The sequence below is a fragment of the Pleurodeles waltl genome, chromosome 2_2, assembly GCF_031143425.1.
Source record: "Pleurodeles waltl isolate 20211129_DDA chromosome 2_2, aPleWal1.hap1.20221129, whole genome shotgun sequence".
NCBI classification, from domain to species: Eukaryota; Metazoa; Chordata; class Amphibia; order Caudata; family Salamandridae; genus Pleurodeles; species Pleurodeles waltl.
In genome coordinates, this window is record NC_090439.1 from 916291209 (window position 1) to 916313494 (window position 22286).

The 22286-nt window shown below is 41.2% G+C and overlaps 1 protein-coding gene across 1 annotated transcript in view; it reads left to right on the top strand.

Annotated features, from left to right (window-relative positions):
* EMC2 (ER membrane protein complex subunit 2) overlaps positions 1–22286 on the top strand; it is a 217638-nt gene that overhangs the window by 125141 nt on the left and 70211 nt on the right. Inside the window, exon 6 of the mRNA XM_069220622.1 lies at positions 22179–22264. Within this exon, the coding sequence (XP_069076723.1) occupies positions 22179–22264 (86 nt within the window). The remainder of the gene's footprint in view (positions 1–22178; positions 22265–22286) is intronic.

Here is a 22286-nt window from a genome sequence, read left to right on the forward strand (position 1 = left end):
CAAATCACTGGCGTATTGCTAATTCACAAGCCCTTTTAGTTAGATACAACAGGGCTCATTGGGATAAGATGCAGGAGTTTCTCCAATGCCTCCCAATGGAACACCAGAAAAAGGCACAGCAGGTAGTGGAAGAGGGGCAAGCCATTGCCAATAACCAGATCAGGTCAGCATTAGACGCATCTGACACAGCAGTTAGAGGCATAAACACTAGCATTACAATTAGGAAGTATACTTGGCTGAGGTCCTCAGGCTTTAAGCCTGAAATACAACAAACGGTCCTTAACATGCCTTTTAATAAGCAGCAACTATTTGGACCGGAAGTGAACCCAAAAGGAAAAGGACTCTGAAACAGCAAAAGCCATGGGGGCCCTTTATACAACAACTTTTCGGGGCTCATTTCGCAAACCTCAATTTAGAGGAGGTTTAAACAACAAGTTACAGAGGCCCCTACATCCCAGCAAAAACGGGGACAACAATATTTTCCCAGGGGATCTTTCAGGGGCTCTTATAGAGCACATAATTTTAGATGCAGAGGTAAGTCTCCTGCTGCAAGGTGCTTCAGTCTCATCGAAGCAGTGACTTCCCCTGCATTCCCAAACAGCATACATCTCCTGTGGAAGGAAGACTGCAATATTTCCATCCTCACTGGCAAAAAAATTACAACAGATCAATGGGTACTGTCAATTATCTGCAATGTTTATTGCCTAGAACTCATCTCCACTCCACAAACATTCCACCCAGATCACACCGGCTTCCTCTCAAACACATTTGGTCTGTTGAAACAAGAGGTATAATCTCTTCTACTCAAAGGTGCAATAGAGATTGTTCCAATCAGTCAACAAGGTACAGGGGTATATTCTCTATACTTCCTCAGACTAAAAAAGGATGGCACTCTCAGACCAATTCTCGATCTCATATCTCTAAATCAGTATATCCTGTCAGACCATTTCCACAGGGTCACTCTACAGGATGTCATTCCCTTGTTACATAACCGAGACCACATGACAGCATTAGATTTAAAGGACACTTACTTCCTTATTCCTATACATCCAGCACACCGCAAGTACTTAAGATGTGTAATAGCTGGCAAGCAGTACCAATTCTAAGTACTACCCTTTGGAGTAAAAAACAGCACCAAGAGTATTCACAAAATGTCTAGCAGTAGTTGCTGCATACCTCAGAAGACAACATATACATGTCTTCCCATATCTGGATGACTGACTAATAAAAGCCAGCACCATTCAGAACTGTCAACAACATACACAGTACACAATAGATACCCTACACAGGTTAGGGTTCACAATGAATTACCAGAAATCTAACCTTCAGCCAGCACAAATTCAACCATATCTTAGAGCAATTCTGAACACTCAGTCAACATTAGCCTACCCAAACCCACAACGAATCCAAGCGTTTCACAATCTCATATCCCAGTTACAAGTCAATCAAACCTACACATAAGATTTTTCATGAGCCATTAGGAATGATGGCATCATGCATAGCAATAGTGCACAATGCACGTCTAAACATGAGACCACTACAACAGAGTCTCTCGAAACAATGGTCTCAGGCACAGGGTCAATTACAGGATCTACTGTTGTTAGATCCCCAAACTTACAAATCTCTGCAATGGTGGAATCACACCAACACCAAAAGGGCGGCCATTTCAGGATCCTGTGCCACAGACCATAATTATCACGGATGCATCAATGGGGAGCCCATCTCAACAATCTTACAATACAGGGAGAATGGGACTCAATCCAGCAGACTTACCACATAAACCAGTTGGAATTGCTGGCAGTGTTCTTAGCCATAAAAGTATTTCAACCACAGATTGTACACAAATCTTAATAAGGACATACAACATGACAATGTATTACCTGCAAAACGGGGGGACTCACTCATCCCAATTGTCATTCTTAACACAAACAATTTTTAAATGGGCAATTCACAATCACATTCACCTGCTAGCAGAGTACATCGCAGGGATATACAACCAGTTAGCAGACCTCTTAAGCAGGACGTAGCAACAAATACACGAATGGGAGAGTTATCCACAAGTAATTCAACATTACTTTCAGATGTGGGGAACACCAAACATAGACCTTTTCGCAACAAGCAAAAACGCAATATGCCAAAACTTCGCGTCCAGATACCCACACCCTCAATCCAAGGGAAATGCTCTATGGATCAATTGGTCAGGGATATTTGCTTACGCTTTTCCCCCTCTCCCAATAATTCCATTTCTAATCAACAAAATCCATCACACTTTTCTAACTGTGATACTCATAGCTCCCACGTGGGCACATAAACATTGGTACACAACATTATTGGAACTGTCGGTAGTACCACATCACAATCTCCCAAACATGCCTGACCTATTGACTCAGAACAAAGGTCAGATCAGGCATCCCAATCCCAGTAGGCTGAACCTGGTGATTTAGCTCCTGGGGTCATAGAATTTGGATATCTACAGCTTCCACCAGAACGTATAGACATTCTAAAACAAGCACGTAAACCTACAACCAGGCAGTTTTATGCCAATGAATGGGAACGTTTTGTATATAATTGCCAACCTAAAAACATTGATCCACTTAAAGCATCAGTGCAGGATATTGTATGTTATTTGCTTCACTTACAGAAAGTAAATCTGGCATATTCATCTATTAAGATTCATTTAACAGCAAAATCAGCCTACTTCCAAAACAGACAACATACCTCTCTGTTTAGAATTCCTGTAATAAAAGCTTTTATGGAAGGTCTTAAAAGAGTTATTTCACCTACAGTTCCACCAGCTCCTGCATGGAATCTTAACATTGTGCTCACAAGACTTATGGGTCCACCTTTTGAGCCCATGCGTTCTTGTGCCCATCAGTTTCTCTCATGGAAGGTTGCTTTCCTTGTAGCAATTACTTAAGAAGAGTAAGTGAAATTCAAGCATTCACTTTAGAAGAATCCTTCTTCCAAGTACAGAAACACAAAATAGTACTTAGGACAAACCCAAAATGTATACCCAAAGTTGTTTCACCATTTCACATTAATCAGTCAGTGCAATGGCCAGTCTTCTTTCCACAGCCCGATTTCAGTTGCTGAAAGAGCTCTCCACACTCTTGATCTTAAAAGAGCTCTCATGTACGATATAGACAGAACAAAAGACTTTAGAAAGTCTCAACAACTTTTTGTGGCTTTCCAACAATCTCATAAGGGTAATCCCATTTCCAAACAAGGGTTAGCCCGATGGATAATAAAGTGTATCCAAACTTGCTATCTTAAAGCTACAAAGCAACTATTCGTAACTCCTAAAGCACATTTAACTATAAAGAAAGGAGCTTCAATGGCATTTTTAGGAAATTTACCAACGGCAGACATATGCAAAGCAGCCATATGGTGCACACCACACATTTACTAAACACTACTGTGTGGATGTGTTATCTCGACAACAAGCAAATGTTGGTCAAGTAGTGCTTAAAACACTATTTCAAACTACTTCAACTCCTACAGGCTAACCACTGCTTACTTGGGAGAGGGACAGCTTTTCAGTCTATGTACAGCATGTGTATCTGCAGCAACACATGCCATTGAATGGAAAATGTTACTTACCCAGTGTACATCTGTTTGTGGCATGTAGTTTCGCAGATTCATATGGAGGGCTCCTTCCTCCCCTGAAACCTGTAGCCGTTGTAGTACTTTATAATGTAAATATGTATATACATTGCATGGACAACTTCTTTTTTTATATATATATATATATATATATATATATATATATATATATATATATATATATATATATATATATATATATAATTTGGACATACACAATTCTTCATTCCTTACTTCACCCTCCTGCAGGAAAACAATCTATCAAAGGCGTTGATGCTCATATGCACTATCACCGAGATGAGTCACTCGATCCTGTGACTCGAAAAAAGCTTCTTTAAAAAAAAACTTGTAACACTCCAAGCCCAACACTAGATGGCGCTTTATGCAGAGCATGTGAATCTGCAGCACTACATGCCACAAACAGATGTACACTGGGGAAGTGACATTTTCCATATAAATGTACATATGTAAATACATTGCATGGACATCTTTTCTAATCTACTATATATGCTTCTCCAGTATTGGGGTATCTTTCATAGATGCTTGAATCATTCCCCGTCATCGAAGTGGGAGTCCCATGGTACATAGTAAGCAGTAGGAAAAAAAAATTATCTTCTTTTTTTTTTTTTTCATTGTAGTCAGTGGCAAAAATATATCCACTTTCCCAGCTTATTAGCCTCATTAGAAATACCCAAAGTTCAGCCAATCAGGCGAGATCACCCCTTTAGAACCCTCAGCGCACAGGCTCAGTCTCTCGGATTTTCTACTGCACGTTGTGTGTAAGGGAGTCTCCCTGAGCTCTGCTCAGTTTGCCTTCTCTTCAGGAGATATTATCCAGTTTTTTCATTCTTAACTTTGGCTATATTTTTTGTCATCATGTCTACATCTAAAAAAGGTTTATTTAGACCTTGCAGTACCTGTGGGAAGCGAAGGCTTCATTGTGAAGACCCTCACAAGGACTGTATCTACTGTCTGCATCCTGAACATAAAGTGAAAGACTGCAAGATCTGCAGAACATTTCCCAGCAAGACTCTTGGAGATAGAGAAGCCAGACTCCTTATTTGGCTACAAAAGCAGAAGTCCAGAGAGTCTTTGTCTGATGAGGAGGACAATGACACTTCAGTGGCCTCAAGGAAGAGGTCTGTGGAGAGTTCCTCTCCAAAACCAGTAAGTCATTCAAGAGGCTGCATGCGTTCAATGATAGAGCTGAGGAACATCCCTCAACTTCCAGAGAACATGGTGGTAAGGTTCGTCCTGAGCCATCTAATCCAGCTACCACCTCAAAGAAGTTAAAGAAATCATCAAGCTCCCTGCCACCGTCAGCATCTAAGATTTCCACACCGTCGGCGAGTGCACCGTTGACAACTACGGCGACATTTACAACTCCGTCGTCGCTGATGATCATGACTTCCTCACCATTATCAGCCTCTACTATAACGTCGGTGAGTTTAAAGTATGCTCCCTCACCTGCTCAAACCATCAAGATTTGAAAGAGACCGTCTACTGAGAAGAAGGTGAGGTCTCTATTATTGACGCGCGCACTGTCGACATCAACGAGTAAGCTGCAAAGACCATCGCCAAAGGTTCCACTGACGGCTGCGTCGACAACGGCACGAAAATCTACTTTGCTGTCAATGACATTTTCACCGTCGACTATCACCCCGTCAACGACAGCACTGTCGATGAAATCTCCGATGACGACCATACCGTTGACAGCCAACCGTCGACAGTTCAAATTTCTGAATCCACAACCAAGGAATATGAAGGATCTTCTTTCTTGCCTGTAAGGATTTTAGCAATAAAGAGGAAATCTACTCAACAACCCTTTTGCCTTCTCACACGTCGCCTAGTAAAGTGTCGCCAGCGCCTCCACAACATCTGTTTGATGAGGAGGAGGAGGATATATACTCAGACGATGGGCTTTTTCCGGTGGCACGTAGACTTGCGCATAAAATGTCAGGAGGAAGATGATGAGGAAGAGAGCGAACAACTGTATTTGGGACACTCCTTACAGGAGGGAGAGACACAGAACGTCAGGAGTTGCAACAGGAGCAAACCATCCAGATGACATTGTCCTTGATTGCCAACCTTCAGCACATGGCGCAAGATTATTACACTAGATTTCCTCGACCTGGCTCGACCGCTCCGGTGCATTCTCCACCCATGCCGCTGGGCCCTCCAAATCAGCCATCCGATTCTGTACGGCCTATCCCAGTCCTGTCATCGGGCCAGGATAACGATCTGCCTTCGTCGGATGACGAACAAGAGGAGGTCGAAATACAGGACTCGGAATCGCCTATCCAGGAATGGGATAAATATCAAATTCAGACACCATCTCCTTCTACGCCACCACCGGTTGAATCTCCACCGCAAGACATCGGTGGCTTACACAGTGTGATGGAGAGAGCAGCAAAGAGATTTTCAGCTGCCCATAACATCAAAGCAGTCGGACTGTTTCCTATATGATTTCAAAGCGGACACTAGAAAGTCAGTGAGAGCAATACCGATTGTTGACTTTATTTGGGAAGAGGGCCTTAAGGTCATGCAGACCCCGTCTTCAATCCCAGCGGTGCTACCAAGACTGGAAAAGAAGTACAAGGCACCAGACAACTCACCAGCCTGCTTAGTCACCCTAAGCCGGACTCTGTGATATCTCAGGCAGCCCAGCGAAGGTCCAGGAATACGTCTTCACCTTTGACTGCGTCCCCGGATAGAAAGGGGCGGCGGTTAGATTCAATTGGGAAGAAATTTTCAACTATGGCAGCCACCATGGTCAGAGCAGCGAATTCCCTTGCAATCTTGGGAAGATACGACTGTCGGATGTGGTGAGACATATCCTAGTTTATGGACCTCCTGCCTGAGGATAGTAGAGCAGAGGCGCGTAAGATATTGCTGGAAGGTGAGAAGATCTCTGCTGATATTATAGACTGTGCCATCGATGTTTCATCTATGGGTTTCCGCCAGTTAGCTGGGGCTACTGTACTGAGACATCAGGGGTGGCTGAAGTCTACATCTTTTCGCCCAGAGGTGCAACTAAGGATCTTAGACATGCCTTATGATGGTGAACTATTATTCGGTAAGCATGTTGATGATGCTTTTCAGTCCATAAAGGCAGACACAGAAACAGCCAGATCCCTGGGTCCACTACAATTTAAAAGACAGCCCTTTCGAGGAGCGAGGGGAAGAGGGCTTTATTCTTACAGAGGCGGATCACACCAGTACCTACAATATCCATCCTACCAAGGCCAATTTCGCTCCACCATTGATCAACAGCAGCCGCATGCTTATCGGCAACCACCATCCGCACACTTCTGGCAAGCCACAAGAGGAAAATCCTCTTACAAGGCCAAGGACGGGGTGAGAAAACACTGAACTCCATCAGTTGCCTGCACCCAACCCTATTCCAGCACCTTGATAGGGGGCAGAATTTCCAACTTCTTTCACCAGTGGTCCCAGATTACATCAGACAGATGGGTCCTCGATATTGTCAGCAAGGGGCACACACTAGAATTCCGTCAACCTCCCCCACAAGTACCACCAGGAGGACCCCTACCTGCCCATCTAAAAGAACTCCTAGCACAGATTGCCATCTTGATAGAGGAGGGAGCAGTAGAGATCATACCAAGCAATCAGAGAGGGACAGGTTTCTACTCTCGCTTCTTCTTCATACGAAAGAAGACCGGGGACTGATGACCTATTTTAGACCTTAGCTCTCTGAACAAATTCTTGAAAAAAACAATCATTTCAGATGATCACCCTTCAAGATGTGCTGCGCTTACTCAACCAAGGAGATTTCATGGCGTCCTTGGATCTCCAGGACGCATACTTCCACGTCCCTATTCATCCCAGTCACAGGAAATTCTTACAGTTCAAGGTTGCAGGCACCCATTATCAGTTCAGAGTGTTACCTTTTGGCCTCTGATCAGCCTCAAGAGTTTTCACCAAGGTCCTGGCACCAGTTGCAGCCTACCTCAGGTAGCTGGGAATTCAGGTGTTCCCGTACTTAGACGACTGGTTAATAAAAGCGCGAACAGCGTCCAAAGCGGCTAGAGACACAAGGACATGCTTATCTCTCTTCAAGGCATTGGGTCTACAGTCAACTACCCGAAGTCTCGCCTAGACCCTTCGAAGAACATCACCTTTGTAGGAGCTGTTTTGGACACAAAGCGAGCAAGAGCTTTTGCTTCTCACGACAGACGGAAAAAACTTCAAGATCTAGCGAGCCATCTCAGCAGAAGGTCTGCTTCTGTCCGGACTTACAAGTCTTTTCTGGGGATGCTTTGCTCATGCATTCCGTTGATAGCAAACTGTTGCCTCCACATGAGAACACTTCAGCAACAATTGGACATTCAGGGAAAACAAATAAACGGATCTTTCAACGATGTAGTCCAAATAACCTTACCAGCAAGGCAAGCATTAAAGTAGTAGAAGAACACACCTCTCATCTCAGAGGGTCTCTCCTTCCTGAAAGACAAACCAGTACTCATTCTATCAACGGATGGGTTTTTGGAGGGATGGGGCGCACATTTACAGGACCTATCAGTGAGAGGAAGATGGTCCACACAGGAATCATCTCTCCATATCAACATGTTAGAATTAAAAGCAGTTTTCCTGATCATAGGTTCCTCGGTGTTAATAAGAACCGACAACACCACAGTCATGCATTACCTCAATAAGCAGGGGGGTACAAGATCACGGGCGCTGTCTCTGCAGGCACAGGAACTGTGGCATTGGGTTCTTCGTCATTAAATTTCAATCAGAGCGGAACATCTCCCAGGGGTTACCAACACTTTGGCGGATGCCCTAAGCAGAACTCTGGCCACCTGTCACGAATGGGAGCTGAACCAGGCCTCGACAGCCTCTTTCGTTTTTGGGGCAAACCCAGTCTAGATCTGTTTGCGACAAGGGAAAACAAAAAATGCCAACATTTCGCAAGCTGGCAACCTCAGAGAGGGTCAAAGGGGAATTTGTTTTTGATCAAATGGTCATGGATCTATGCCTACACTTTTCCACCGCTCCCGCTCACCCCGAGACTTATTCAGAAGATGAATAGAGAACCATGCCAACTTCTGTTGATCGCTCCCAGATAGCCGCACCAGTTTTGGTTCACAGAGCTTCTACTCCTCTTGGAAAAGCCTCACATGCGACTGAGAACAACACCAGACTTGCTAACGATGAGTCAGGGGCAGGTCCATCATCCCAACTTGACTTCACTTCAGTTATCGGCCTGGCTCCTGAATTCCATGAGTTTGATGGTTTAGATATCCCTTCAGACTGTCGTGAGGTGCTTGCCTGTGCCAGAGCCCAGACTATGAATAAGACATACAAACTCAAGTGGAAGAGAATTCTGCATATGGTGCAAAACCTTCAATATTCACCCTCTAAAGTCTTCTCCAGAGCAGATGTTTCCATACCTTTTACACTTGGCAAAGTCAGGCCTCTCCCATCAAAGTTCCCCTAGCTGCCATATCTCGTTTCCGCCGTACGGCCGTGTTACCATCTTCATGGTCATCCAGGATAATAAAACAGTTTCTAAAAGGCTTTATTCAGAATGTTTCCTGCGATACAGCGCCCTCCTCCTTCCTTGCATCTAAATATTGTGCTGTCCCAATTGATGAGGCATCCATTTGAGCCTATTCACAAAGCCGACCTGAAATACATCTCTTGGAAGACGGCGCTCCTTTTGGCCCTTACCTCAGCAAAGAGAGTTAGTGACATTCAAGCATTCACAGTTTCACCACCTTTTCTGCAATTTAAATCAGACATGGTCATTCTAAGAACTAACCCTAACTTCATTCCCAAAGTTCCTGCGAATTTTCATTTAAATGAGCCAGTGATTCTGAAAACGTTCTTCCCAAATCCTCAAACTCCAGCAGAGCGATAATTACATTCCCTAGACCTTAAGAGGTGTCTGAAATTCTCCATGCAGAGGACTAGCAGCTTCCGAAAAGCTGATCAGCTGTTTATTAGCTATGGCCAACTCACTAAGGGAAATGATGTTTCCAAACAAACTATAGTACGGTGGATCTCCTCAGCCATACAGTTCTGTCATCAGCTAGTGGGAAGACCTCTATCAGCCAACGTCAAGGCGCACCCACTAGAGCAGTGTCTACGTCAGCAGCTCTCTTCGCAGGGGTGCCTCTAAATCAGATCTGCAGAGCGGCAACATGGACTCGCAGCCACACCTTTACTCAACACTACTGCCTAGATGCTGCTGACAGGATTGATGCAGCGGTAGGACAAGCATTGGCATAAGGTAAGCCAATAATCTTCTTTACCCGCCATCCTCGTATGTTATTTCCACACTGATATTTATCATATATATATATAGATATATATATATATATATACACACAGATAAAGTATATGTATGTATATGTTTCTAGATATTGATATGGATATATGGCCAGCTGTATAACTTCTATGTGTGTGTATGTGTGTGTGTGTACATATATATATATATATATATATATATATATATATATATATATAAGAAATGTAAAGAAAGATGTTTTCTTATAGTTACAGAGCTTAGCATCTTCCTTACTGCTGACTATTCTGATTCAAGCATGTGAATCTATGAAAGATACCCCAATACTGGAGAGGAAGATAAGTTACTTACCTGTAACTGTGGTTCTCCAGTATTGGTATCTTTCATAGATCCACATGCGGCCCACCCACCTCCCCATGGAGGCTCACCTCTTTCGTCTCTCTCTTGAATTCACTAGTGCTAGCAAATCTGAGAGACTGAGCCTCTATGCTGAGTGTTCTAAAGGGGTGGTCTAGGGTCTTTCCTTATAAGGCTAAAAAGCTAGGAAAGTGGATATATTTTTGCCATTGACTACGAGAAAAAAAAAGGAGAGAAATGTTTTTTTTTCTACTGCTTTCTATGTACCGTGGGACTCCCAGTTCGACGACGGGGAATAATTCAAGCATGTGAATCTATGAAAGATACCAATACTGGAGAACCACAGTTACAGGTAAGTAACTTATCTTCTTTTCACTACCTCACTTTCCCGCTTGCGGACAAACAATCTAACAAAGGACTCGATACCCCTGCAGTCTTGCCGAGAGGAAGAGTCACTCGATCACCTGTCTCGAAAACGTTCTTTGAAACAAAAACAAGTACTACTACGAACCTAACACTAGATGGTGAGCTTATGCACAGCATGTGAATCTACAGCACTACATGCCACGAACAGGTGTCAACTGGTAAGTAATATTTTCCTTCTGTGAGGGACCAGTAGGTCTGGGCTTGCTGATAAGAGTAATTACTAGCTACTTCTCTTAAAATGTAGGCGAGAGAAGTGAACAAGAACAGCAAGTGACCTTGACAAAGACACTGGCTGAATAATGACATACACAGACTATAGAAATAACAGAATGATGCCCACCTGAAAAAGTCCAGATTGAGTGTAACAGCATCCAAAATGCATATCCCACCAAGACTGATAGAAATAACAGAATGATGCCATTGTGGGCCCAAACAATCCTTTTTAAATATATCAGGAATTGCAAGCAACATACACAGAACACAAGTAAACATTCTAAACATACTTATGACCTTTTTGGGCTGGACCCACTTGAATATCATTCTGTTGTATTTATTGTGTATGTTTGACTTATTGTACAATTTACACCCATGCCTATATAGTGATACTTGAAACAATCCAGGATTATGTTTTAAAAACTTTTCTTTGTAGATCAGAACCAGTATTTACTAACCAGGACATTACAAAATGGCGACCAGTGCTATCTTTTATATAGCTCCTTTTGTCACACTTGTCGTTTGTTCATTATTTCAGTATTTGTTTTGGGAAATGGTTCTTGAAGTCTGACCTATAATAAAGGCTTGCACTGTAATGTGTTCGGGCTTGCAGCCATTTACTGGATTACAATCAATTTGTATATACATGAGTGTGTGACATTTCTTCAATGACTGACGTGAAATTGCTTTCTGGATATTTTGGGCTTATAATCACTCACACTCTTACACACACACACACTCTCTCTCTCACACACACACTCTCTCTCACACACAAACTCTTACTTGTGACATACCATATTGTAAATGAGTGCATGGTAACGCCTGATATTCAGCCAAAACTGTATGTGTTTGCCGGAAGGTTGGGAGCCTGCCTATGGAAGAAGTCAGGGAAGGTTGCTAAGAGGAGACGTGTTCACTTGATTCAATAAGACAGGCGTTGTGTAAAGATTTAGAGGTCTGCATACCAGCATAGAGGTTCTGGAATTATAGAGAGGCCAAGGACAAGGTGTTGATTTGATATACAGCAAGAGAAAGGTACTGCAAAAGAGCTCAGGCTGGGTTATTGAAATACTGTTAGAATTTTATTAGGAGTTGTCAGCAATCACTAGCCATCGTATGTTTTAAAATTGGCTTCCCACCAACAGTGCCTTGGAATACAACTGAAATTGTCAGAGTAAAGTATTGGAAATCTGATGTTTTCTGCTTAGAAAAAGACAGAGGCCTGGAGCTACTTCTGATTATACCATTACTTTGTAAGTGCTCTTAAGGGTCAAACCACATGGCCTCCGGTATCAGGGACAGTAAATGCTGTGTGGAAGACCATGTGATTGAGTAGTTGAGAGTGAACTGGACTGGACCTTTCTCACGCCCTGTCTGGATTGTGTGGTTGAGTTTTACTCCTACTGCAGTTTGGGCGCTTTACGAGTGAATGGGACAATGTTTTCCAGCACTTGCAAACTGTTATTGTTTGGTGAATTTTCAGCTTTCAGGTGGACAGGACGATATGCCAAGACCATAAGGCAAACTTGTTTTTTACCCCAAAGAAGAAGCCTTCAGTGGAATATTGCTCTGAAGGAATCCAGACTCATGGAGCTCTGCCTAGCTGCAGCATTCAGCCTTGTCCCTTTGGTGGATTAATGTTCGCCACATTAATATTCAGTTATCTCACATTCACTAATGTATTTGTTATTGATTTTATTAATTATGCAGCTAGCGCAAGAGATTGATGAGCAATTCTTTGGCCCAATGACTACAGATTTTAGGCACGTTTTAAATGGGATGACTTGCCTGCCCAAGACATTGACTTACCTGCCTTCAACTGGTACTGTACTACGATTGTTTTAAGTCATCCTTGAGCTCCTGCTGCAGCCATCAAATTTCATACAGATATCAGGCAATATTAAACGTGTGATCCTAAACTGTGTTCCTCTGTGCCTTCTGCAGCCACTACTTGCCAAATCAATGGAACTCCACGGATTCCTGCTCATCTAAACATTTCTGTTTGTGCCGTTGAAATATACTTTGATCTCTCCAGCTTACCTTACAATTGAATATACTGTCTTCTCCAAAACAGTCAATTGAGTGTACTCTGCAAATGAGATATTACCTTTATAGCTTCTGGGCCAGTTCGTTATTGTCTGGACAACCTTCATGAGTCAAGTCAGATATATAGCCGGTCGGTTTTCTTTTTTTCTGCAGCTTGGGCCTCGTGAGGTAACACAAAATGCAACACTGCGATCTGTTGAAACCTAACTTTTTTGGTTTGTAAGTTTTGTATCGACTTCACAACATTTGAAGCAACTTGCTTTTCAGAAGTTGTTCTTTTTGTCAGTACTCGGTCTTCTGTATCAGGCGTCGGGTTGGAATGCTCTAACAAAATGCAGCCGTTGATGGTGTTTGAGTTCTCCCTCTGAGTCCACTTAATGCTAATAAAAAGGAATCATGGCAAATTGAGGATTAGTTGCTGTGCTAAGATGTTTGATCACTTTCCAAAGAAGCTTGTTGGCAGGGTTAACTGGTGGAACGCAAATATGTGACATAATATACCACCTTTGTCCACATGATTCTTATTAAAGCAGAAGTGTTTCCTTGAGTTGAGCTAAATATTTCCAGTACCAGTTTTGGCATTAGATAGCAAGTTAAAAATTACTATTAAATAACTTTACACTTGGGTCATTCATGGTTCATTTATGTCTGGGTATCACTAAGTAAAAGTTGTTCATTTTCTTCGCATGCATGTAACAAACGTTTTTAATCTCTTTCAGTAGGCACAGCAGTTTGTTTTATTGATTTTAACATAATAAGATGTGTCAGTTTACATTATAAAATGTGTTTATCTATTGAGTATTGATTTTTTTTTTTTATATTAAAAAGTATATTTATCCATCATTGAGCTGTTATTTTCTACTCCGTACATTGGGTCTCTGAGCATAGAGAATGCAATGCCTCCTAACCCTTTTGAAAGTGTTTTCTGACTTCAAATCAAAATGAGTTGTTATAAGTGTTCCCTTGACAATGCAAATACTCAGGAACGGAACCTCTATTTCAAAAATGTATTTCTCCTTAGGATTTGACCTTGAGGTGATATCTATCTTCACCTAGCACACGTTTCTTAATGTCTCTTTTCTGCCTGTCTGATGCAGTTTTCCAATTGCTGTTTTACTTTCCAGCGGGAACATTTCAAGTCTTTATTCAGTAAATAAACCAGTCGTTTCTGTGCAAGATTGCCTCCAAACAGGTACTCACTTACTCAGGGTGTACAAATTCCTACATCAAAATCCTTGTTCATAAGACCACTATTTACTGTCCTTAGAAGCGCTTGAAGTATTTTCCTAAAGGGTTTTTTTGTTGTCAGCTGCAAGAGTGGTACCGTTATTTTATCCTTTCTGCCACTTGCTTTCATTGCTTTTATTTTATTCCTCACAAAAATGTGCATCTAAATGTGCAAACCTCTAAAAATAATATAGATCTTCTGAAGCCTGCGGTTTTAGCAGTTTTAGGCCCGCCCAACGTTCCCAAGGTCATTCTGGAGCCACTGTTGCTGGAGTCCTGAGGAATTTTTGCTGTCACTGTCATCATCCTGGCTTGTGGTTTAATCCGCCATCGTCAGAAAATCTCCACGGGCCAGATGATTTAAGAGTAGTCGTTCCTACCATGCATGCCAGCAGCTTCTGTTCGGGTATCAAACCATTCAGTCCATTTATATGCCATTTCAAAATATAGAAATCCTTTTATTTTAATGATAAAGAAAAAGTTGTCGCATATTGTACATTTTCCCTAGAGGCCTCCCCAGTAAACATTAACATGAGACAAGAAACAGTCCAGTGCAGAGAAAAGATGATTCTAACATGAAATTATCACTGCACTCAAGATAAAATGGTCATTCTGCTTTCATTTCATATTTCTAAGGCAATTTAGATATAAAGTTTGAGAAATGTGATGAAGTAGCTTCCGTCGTATTTGTTGCCTCTGATTTTGAAGAATACTCTTTGTATTGGAGATTGTGCGCAGATGTTTAACCAAATATCCCCGTTTAGTGTAGATGGCGCTGGAGTGCAGAAGAGTGAAACATCACCAAGACACTGGTGTTGTGAACGGTAAATCGCTGCACCACATTGCACTTGTAAAAGAAACTCATTTTTAAACATAGTTTGTAACTGTCAGCTATTCCTCACCACTTTATATTAGCAAGCATTTTCAGTGCAATAGGTCTCACATTTGCTTGAGTTAGACCACTGGCGTTGTATATGTGAATGGACTACTAGTGTTAACACTTTTTTTTTACAGCACTGTGAAACTGCAACTCTGCTATAACAAGTGCTGTAAATAGAAGCGAGCTAAGGCACTTATTGTTACTTAAACCTCCATTTCAAATGCTTCAACTGCACCCCAGTGACAGGCTGCTGCCTATCAGAGCACCGCATTTCATTCACCCCTCTTAACTTTGGATGTGGTTAATCAGAGGCTTTGGAATCCACGTCTAATAATAGCCGGGCGTCCAAGGGTTAACAAATATCAGCCAATCAGGAAATGCATAGCCTGCATCTGTAAGGTCAACAGATAAACAGGAATTTATTGCAGGCGTTGACATCACTAAAACGGTTGCTTTGAGCAGAGTTTAAGAATGGTGGAGAACTTAGAAGGAAGGGTAGCGGGCATGGAGTGACCAATTCTCAAAATTATTGACAAAAACTCCTAACTTAGAAGGTGTGTGAATTAAAAGGTTTCATTGAGTAAAAACATTTGCATTGGCACGCAGTATGTGTAATTTATGCATTGGATAAACACCCAAGGTCATTTTGGCATTCACAGTAGGAGATTGAGTTTTGATAAGTCAAAGATATTTTCATTGGTATGTGATCTTTGCTTGCAGACAGTAAGGGAAATGTTGGTATTCAGAAAGAAAGTTAATGTACGATTTTTTTTTTTATTCTTATCAATTAATCAATCAAGAATTTATAAAGTGCAGCAGTTCACCCGACGGCCTCAAGGCTCTGGCACACAAAAACGAGCAGGAAAGTAAAAGTATGTTCCAAGTAATTAAAAAATGGAGGGGGATGAGCCGTTTTGTGCAGAACGAAAGAAAGGCGTGGCCGCCATACTTAAAGATAAAGCGCAGCGTGCCACGCTGCAACAATGACAAAATAACAATCAGTTTGGCCCTAGAACAGGTGAAAATGCAATGGGAAGGAAACTAATTGGACGGTGCTCCTCTGCGAAAACAGAAGTGATGGAGCGCTGCGGGAACCACTTAGGAGGCAGCAAAGAAGAGCAACACAGGTCTGAATCAATGGTAAGCAGCAGACAGCTCATGCATGCTGCCTAGGCTCGACCTAAAAAGCAGTTCTCTCCCACTGAGCATTGGCATTGGACAAATCATGTACCTTCTTTGCCCAAATAAGATATACTTTGTACTTAGTTGTCCCGACAAATGAAGTACTCAGACCTGTGCTACTAATAACTTTTACCCCACGGATATTGTTTTATAAAAGAGGGAAATTGTACATTTTGAGAGGGACAATAAAGGTTTTTGCAAATCTAAGGGGACAATCGTGTACGTAAGGGAGGGAAATGAAAGAAAGAAGACCTGTTCCTGTAACCAGTGTTGTCCCCAGGTCTGTAAAATAGTATCACAGATGATTCCAAACCGCATGTTATTTTTTATTGTTACATGTTCTGACTGCATGTAGGAGCATATGTTGGTCGAGCCAAATAAATTATTATGCAATAAATCTTGTAAATATGTGAATAAAATGAACTACAATTCATTACTCTGCAAAGTACATAATTGATATTGCATTTCTTAAGCATTTTTTTGTTTAAAAATCCACTGCTACATACAATTCTATGTGGAGGGGTGCCGATGTGATGCAGTTTTATGTCTGAAGTTGTTTCCATGCCAAACTGAAGAAACTTTGTTAAGCTGTTTTGAAATGACAATTCTTAAATATTTCAGATTTGAGAGGAATTTATACATATTAATAACCAAGATAAAATGAGCAATCTGTGTGGAATTCGGCATGTGAATTGGAAGATCCACGTTTATATTCCAGATGTTGTTTTGATTCATAAGTTTGGAAAACGCTTAAGTGTCCACGTTGGTAACACGCGTTCTGGGGACAGATGGTCCCTTGACTGCGATATTTACATTGCTGTGCTTGAGAGCAGCAACCTCTGCCCCCAGGCAGTTTTTATGGTCTGGCTTGAAAGCGCATCTGTTGCCAGACATGTGAGCATCACCAGAGGAGCTTTGGCTCTGCCCACATTTTGGAATCAAGGCGTACTCATTTTGATTGGGCAAAGGTTATGTGCTTCCACAAAAAAGTGCTTGCTCCCACCTAGCTGTGACAATTTTTGCTCATCCAGCTGGTTGAGCATGATTTTTCAGAGACACACACATGACATCCTAATGCTGTGAAAGGTGTCTTGGAAAACTACATTGTTTTTGGTGTTTCTTTTTCTCTGGCAGCAGTTCAGATGGGAGGAGGACAGTCATTAACCTACATGGACTTTTAGATCTGGCTTGACAGTGTAACGGTCACCTTACCTTTCAACCTACATTACTGTTACTCTACAATTCTTTGCTTTCACACATATACATATTAATTTCTACGGTATTTATTTGTAATGCTTCACATTACCATACATTTCTTTTAAAGCCAGACGTATTGGAATTCCCAATGCTTGTTATGATTTCTTTGTGACTTTGAAATTGTGATTCTTTGTACCAGTTGCATCATACAATCCAAAGAAATAGGGGCACTCCTCATGTAAACTCACATTAAGTTTCACCCTGATATATTGATTTTATATAATGTTAGAAAAAGAAGCACTGTCAAATCTAACAGGTCTGCCCTTTGTAAGCTGAGCGATGGCTAAGTTTTTTGATTGCAAGCATATGCCACAAAAATGAAACTTGCAGTCATCTAAACATGAATGTCACTTTACTGGTTCTTCTTCTTCTTGTTCTTGTTCTTGTTCTTCTTGTTCTTGTTCTTGTTCTTCTTCTTCTTCTTGTTCATCTTCTTCTTCTAGTTCTTCTTCTTCTTCTAGTTGTTCTTCTTCTTCTTTGAGTTCTTGTTCTTGTTCTTTGAGTTCTTCTTCTTCTTCTTTGAGTTCTTCTTCTTCTTTGAGTTCTTGTTCTTTGAGTTCTTCTTCTTCTTTGAGTTCTTACTATTGTTATTATTATTATACACAAATAAATCAGTACATCACTAAGAATCCATGACATGGGCAGCTGCAGTGTTACTTAAACGCTTTATAACTTTAAAAAAGAAAGAGGGAATAAATCCACATTTCTCCAAATACCTAAGCTGCAAACAAAATAAAAAGCCATTTTTTAAGTTAATATAAAAAAAAAATACATTTTAACCCAGCGTTGTCACTTAGATGAGGAACAATGTTTAGGTGGATCTGAAAAAGTGCACAGATTTTGTGCTGCCACTCAAAGTGAATAAAGCCAATGCGATCAGTGGGCTCACCCGTTGCCCCAGGCTGTATACTGTAGTGAATGGAAGCAAAATGTGAATGACAATCAAACATACCAATGGGTGAAGTCCTCTGACCAAACCCCCTCCACCCCCCTCTATAAATACTTTGTTTAAATTTTTTTAGAAAAACAATAGATTGGCGAAGTCAGTACTTAAAAAATAAAAGAATAAAACATTAGTGCCACAAACTTCAGTATATGTGTGCAAAAGTAATGAAGCGCTCAATATACACAGACCTTAACCCTAAATCCCCTACTCTGTGTTGCTGATGATATTTTGTGCTGTATCTCATGACAACATTAACGTGAATGTATTTTTTGTGTACATACGTTAATTGTTCTGTAGTTGCAAGTGAAGGTAAGTGTTCAGAGGTCAGTTGAGTCCATATTGAGTGAGATATTATTTTGCCTACCCTCGCTTGTGGCAGTGAGAATAAAAAAACCTACAGTTTTCGTGCAATCAATCTTTCAGTTTGATAGTCTTCTTCAAATATAGCACGTTTATCTCACCGAAAGGATAAAATGAGGCACTAATATGACGTCCATACCCAAATTTGTCTTATACCAGAGATTTATCTTCCCAACGAAAATGTTCTCAATATTCATATTTTGTGACTATTTTTTCATCTGTCTAATACTCCATCGGTTCTCTATTCTCTTAATTATTGGGACGTACTTTGTACACTAGTTGATGATTTTACCATTTGAAATGTAATTTTGAGGACTGATTCTTTATAGCTGAGACATAACAGACTGGCAGTCTTCACTGACCACTATTAATTGCTTTATGCCCTATATTTATAAGTGAAATGTACTTTCTCTCTTCTTTGATGCTGTGAGTTATGTGTCCCCATTTTTATTTTGCTGCACAGATTTATGCATGTTTGTCATGTTCGATCTGTTTTAATGAATTTCTTATCGAGTGGGCTGGAATTAACACGCCATGCAAGGCTGTGGTGAAAAATGGTCTTTGACAGATATTTATCAAAAGAATCTTGTTTGCTGAAGAAACATTTATGTCACATGATGCAGCATGCTCTGTTAAGTGCTTGGTATGCTACTATCCTTCTTGGCATTCACATACTCATCACTTACTATGTCCTACATGACTTCTCAGTTAGAAGTTATTAATTGGAAAATGCCCCTTTGACTCTTTTCACTTTGTAAGTGATAGGTTTCTTTCCGTGAGTTAGACCTTTTGCTCCCTCTTGTCTTGGCCTTATTAGCTCATACGTTCTTAGCCTGCCGTCTTCAGTGGGTGGGGCAGTAACATGATTGTTTGCAGTAGGAAATGAGCTCCCTGAATAGATGTGCTGCCCATGCTCCATTGGAGCAGCACCCAAAAGTTAGGCTGCCCCTTCAGTCTACTCTCTACTATCCAGGCATGTCCTGTTAGACTTCGAATGGCGTTTGCTGATTTTTTCTTTAACTACGTTTTGCTTCAACATGTGGTATATAGGTGTGCTGAACAGGCTGTATCGATGAGCATCCTAGCTGAGCGATATGTTGTGTCGTCTTGTAAGTAAATGTAGTTATGTTTTAATGGAATGCTATATAGGTCATTTGAATTCAGAATAATTGTACGTATTAAAGAACGTTGGGTAATGAGATGGCTCTTGTCAGTTCAGAGTAGACATGTTGACCTTTACTAAATGGATTATCTTCAATAAAGAAATAAGAAGAAATTGTGCGTGCTGTTATACTCAACATGACGTATATGTAATTTGTAATGCAAGTGTGTTCAGGATGAGGGTGGGTTTCTAGGAGTCAGTCTGTGGACTCAGTAGGAGATGTGCTCAACGAGAGTTAACGTCATACCTCATGGTGGCGTGTGTATGAAGACTTATTAGAGCAGCAATCTTTACTTGCATATAGTTAGACCTTCTAAAGTGTATCTCCCTGCACAGCAATATTTTGTTTTACATTGGCCATCAAGATTTAGAGAATTTGAGCCAAAGAAACATAAAGGCGCACTGTGAAAGGAATCCCATGAAGAACAAATATTCACAGCTGAGCTCTTTCATCACCAGATAGCACAAAGGCTAGGGCAGCGTCTGCAGCCTAGAGTATTCTATGCTTCAAGGAAGGTGAGAGGCTGCCTCTGCAGTGGACCTCAGCAGTTGTTCTGTTTGAAAGAAACGAACTGTGGTGCAACAGCTCAGAAAAGAAGACCGGAGATATTTACGGTCCTAAGGTGCCCTGGAAAATTGAGATATCTCTTCATATCTACGCAGCTGCTGCAGTGAGAGGAGGAGGGGCAGGATCTGAAACCATCAACAGGTGTAGGTAGCAATTACGGAACTACATTGCACATGGTGTCGTACAGAGCTGGCAGTGGTAAGCAATAAATATCTGCCTTCGACTAGTGCACGTTTTAGATTGATTGCAGAAGTGGTTGTCCAGAGCATAGTGTAGATGTGCATGGTTCAGCAATTAGTCTGTAACCTGTCCACAGATGATGCTAGGTGCGTAATTTCTTTCTGGGGTCTTGTCAAGGCTGTACGCCGAGGTGCTTGGTGTTCTGATACTGCATAATGGCACAGGTGCTTGTGAAAGCAGTTGCCCAGCAAGTGCCTTTTCAGCATTATGCATGAAGGACGTGCTTTTTTTACGATACTGGAACAGAATTTTGCGTTTTCTTTTGTTGGTGGGCCCTAGGTTGGACAGTAGATGCTGCTGGTGAGGATGCAAGTAGGTCTTGGTTCCAGCTATGGAGATGATAATGGCATCACTGTCAGCAATGCCTGGACTACTCCTCCTGGGTAGTTATGTTTGTTGTTTAGTCTTAGTTTCTACAGAACCTGTCATTATAGTGACAGCCTAGTGCCTTATGTTCTTCTTTAAATTTCTTTCTATGTTATTTTTTCTTTCTTTCTGCGTTATCGGTACTTGTAGGTTGGCTGGCTGCTGTCGATTGTGGCAGGTGTCTGATAATGAAGGGTAACAGAAGGTTACATTATAGCCTCCTGAATTCTTCTTCCTGAGTGTTTTGTCTTTGGCTTTTCTGTCCTCCTTTGGTACTTTTGATGTACTGAACAGAATTTCACTTAAATACACGGGAATCTATGTCACCTTTAGGTTGTCACAATAGTCCTTAACCGTTGTGGTTCCTAAATGTCAAAGCATCTTGGCCCACATTCCTGAAAGAAAGTGGTTAATATAAAATGTCCCAATAAAAAAATGCATTTATATAAAAAAATAGTTATCTATGCTATATTGTCCCGTACATCCATTAAATGCACTGGACAGTAAATCGAAATATTTTCTCACATGTTGCAATTTTAATCATTGCAAATGCATTCTCAAAATATCAGTATTTTACATTTCTAGCTATTAAGCTGGAATTGTCTCTCCGAAGATGATGGAAAGGATAACATTTCCATTATAACATTTATGTGGAACAACCTCTGCTTTGTCGCTTTGGCTAGAGTGATGTTCCAGTCGCCAGCTCCCCCAAAACACACATTTCTAAGTGACAGGAATAAATTGACCATTGGTGTAGATAAAGACTAAAATATCATGCTGATTTGTAATTGCCAGGAAGACTCCCCTCCCCCCCCCTCACAACGCCCAATGTATTTTGATCCAGTGATGCATACAGCGTTTGACCCAAAAAGAAAGGCATACGTAATGTGATTGTGAAGAGTTTTCATTCTCCCAGCAGGTCTTTGTGAGCTATGTTTATAAACTCGAACTAAGAACTTGCTCTGTGATGGAATTTCGCTGGCAGTGTGATAATAATTTGCACAGTCAAATTACCTTCTTTACAAAAAGGTAGGGATTTAGCAGTGTCTAATCCTCTATTAATGTCAACCCCAGGCAGCAAGAAAACGAAAGATTGCCATTCGAAAAGCTCAGGGGAAAACTTCTGAGGCCATCCGAGAGCTGAATGAGTATCTGGAACAGTGAGTGTCTACAAGAGAATTT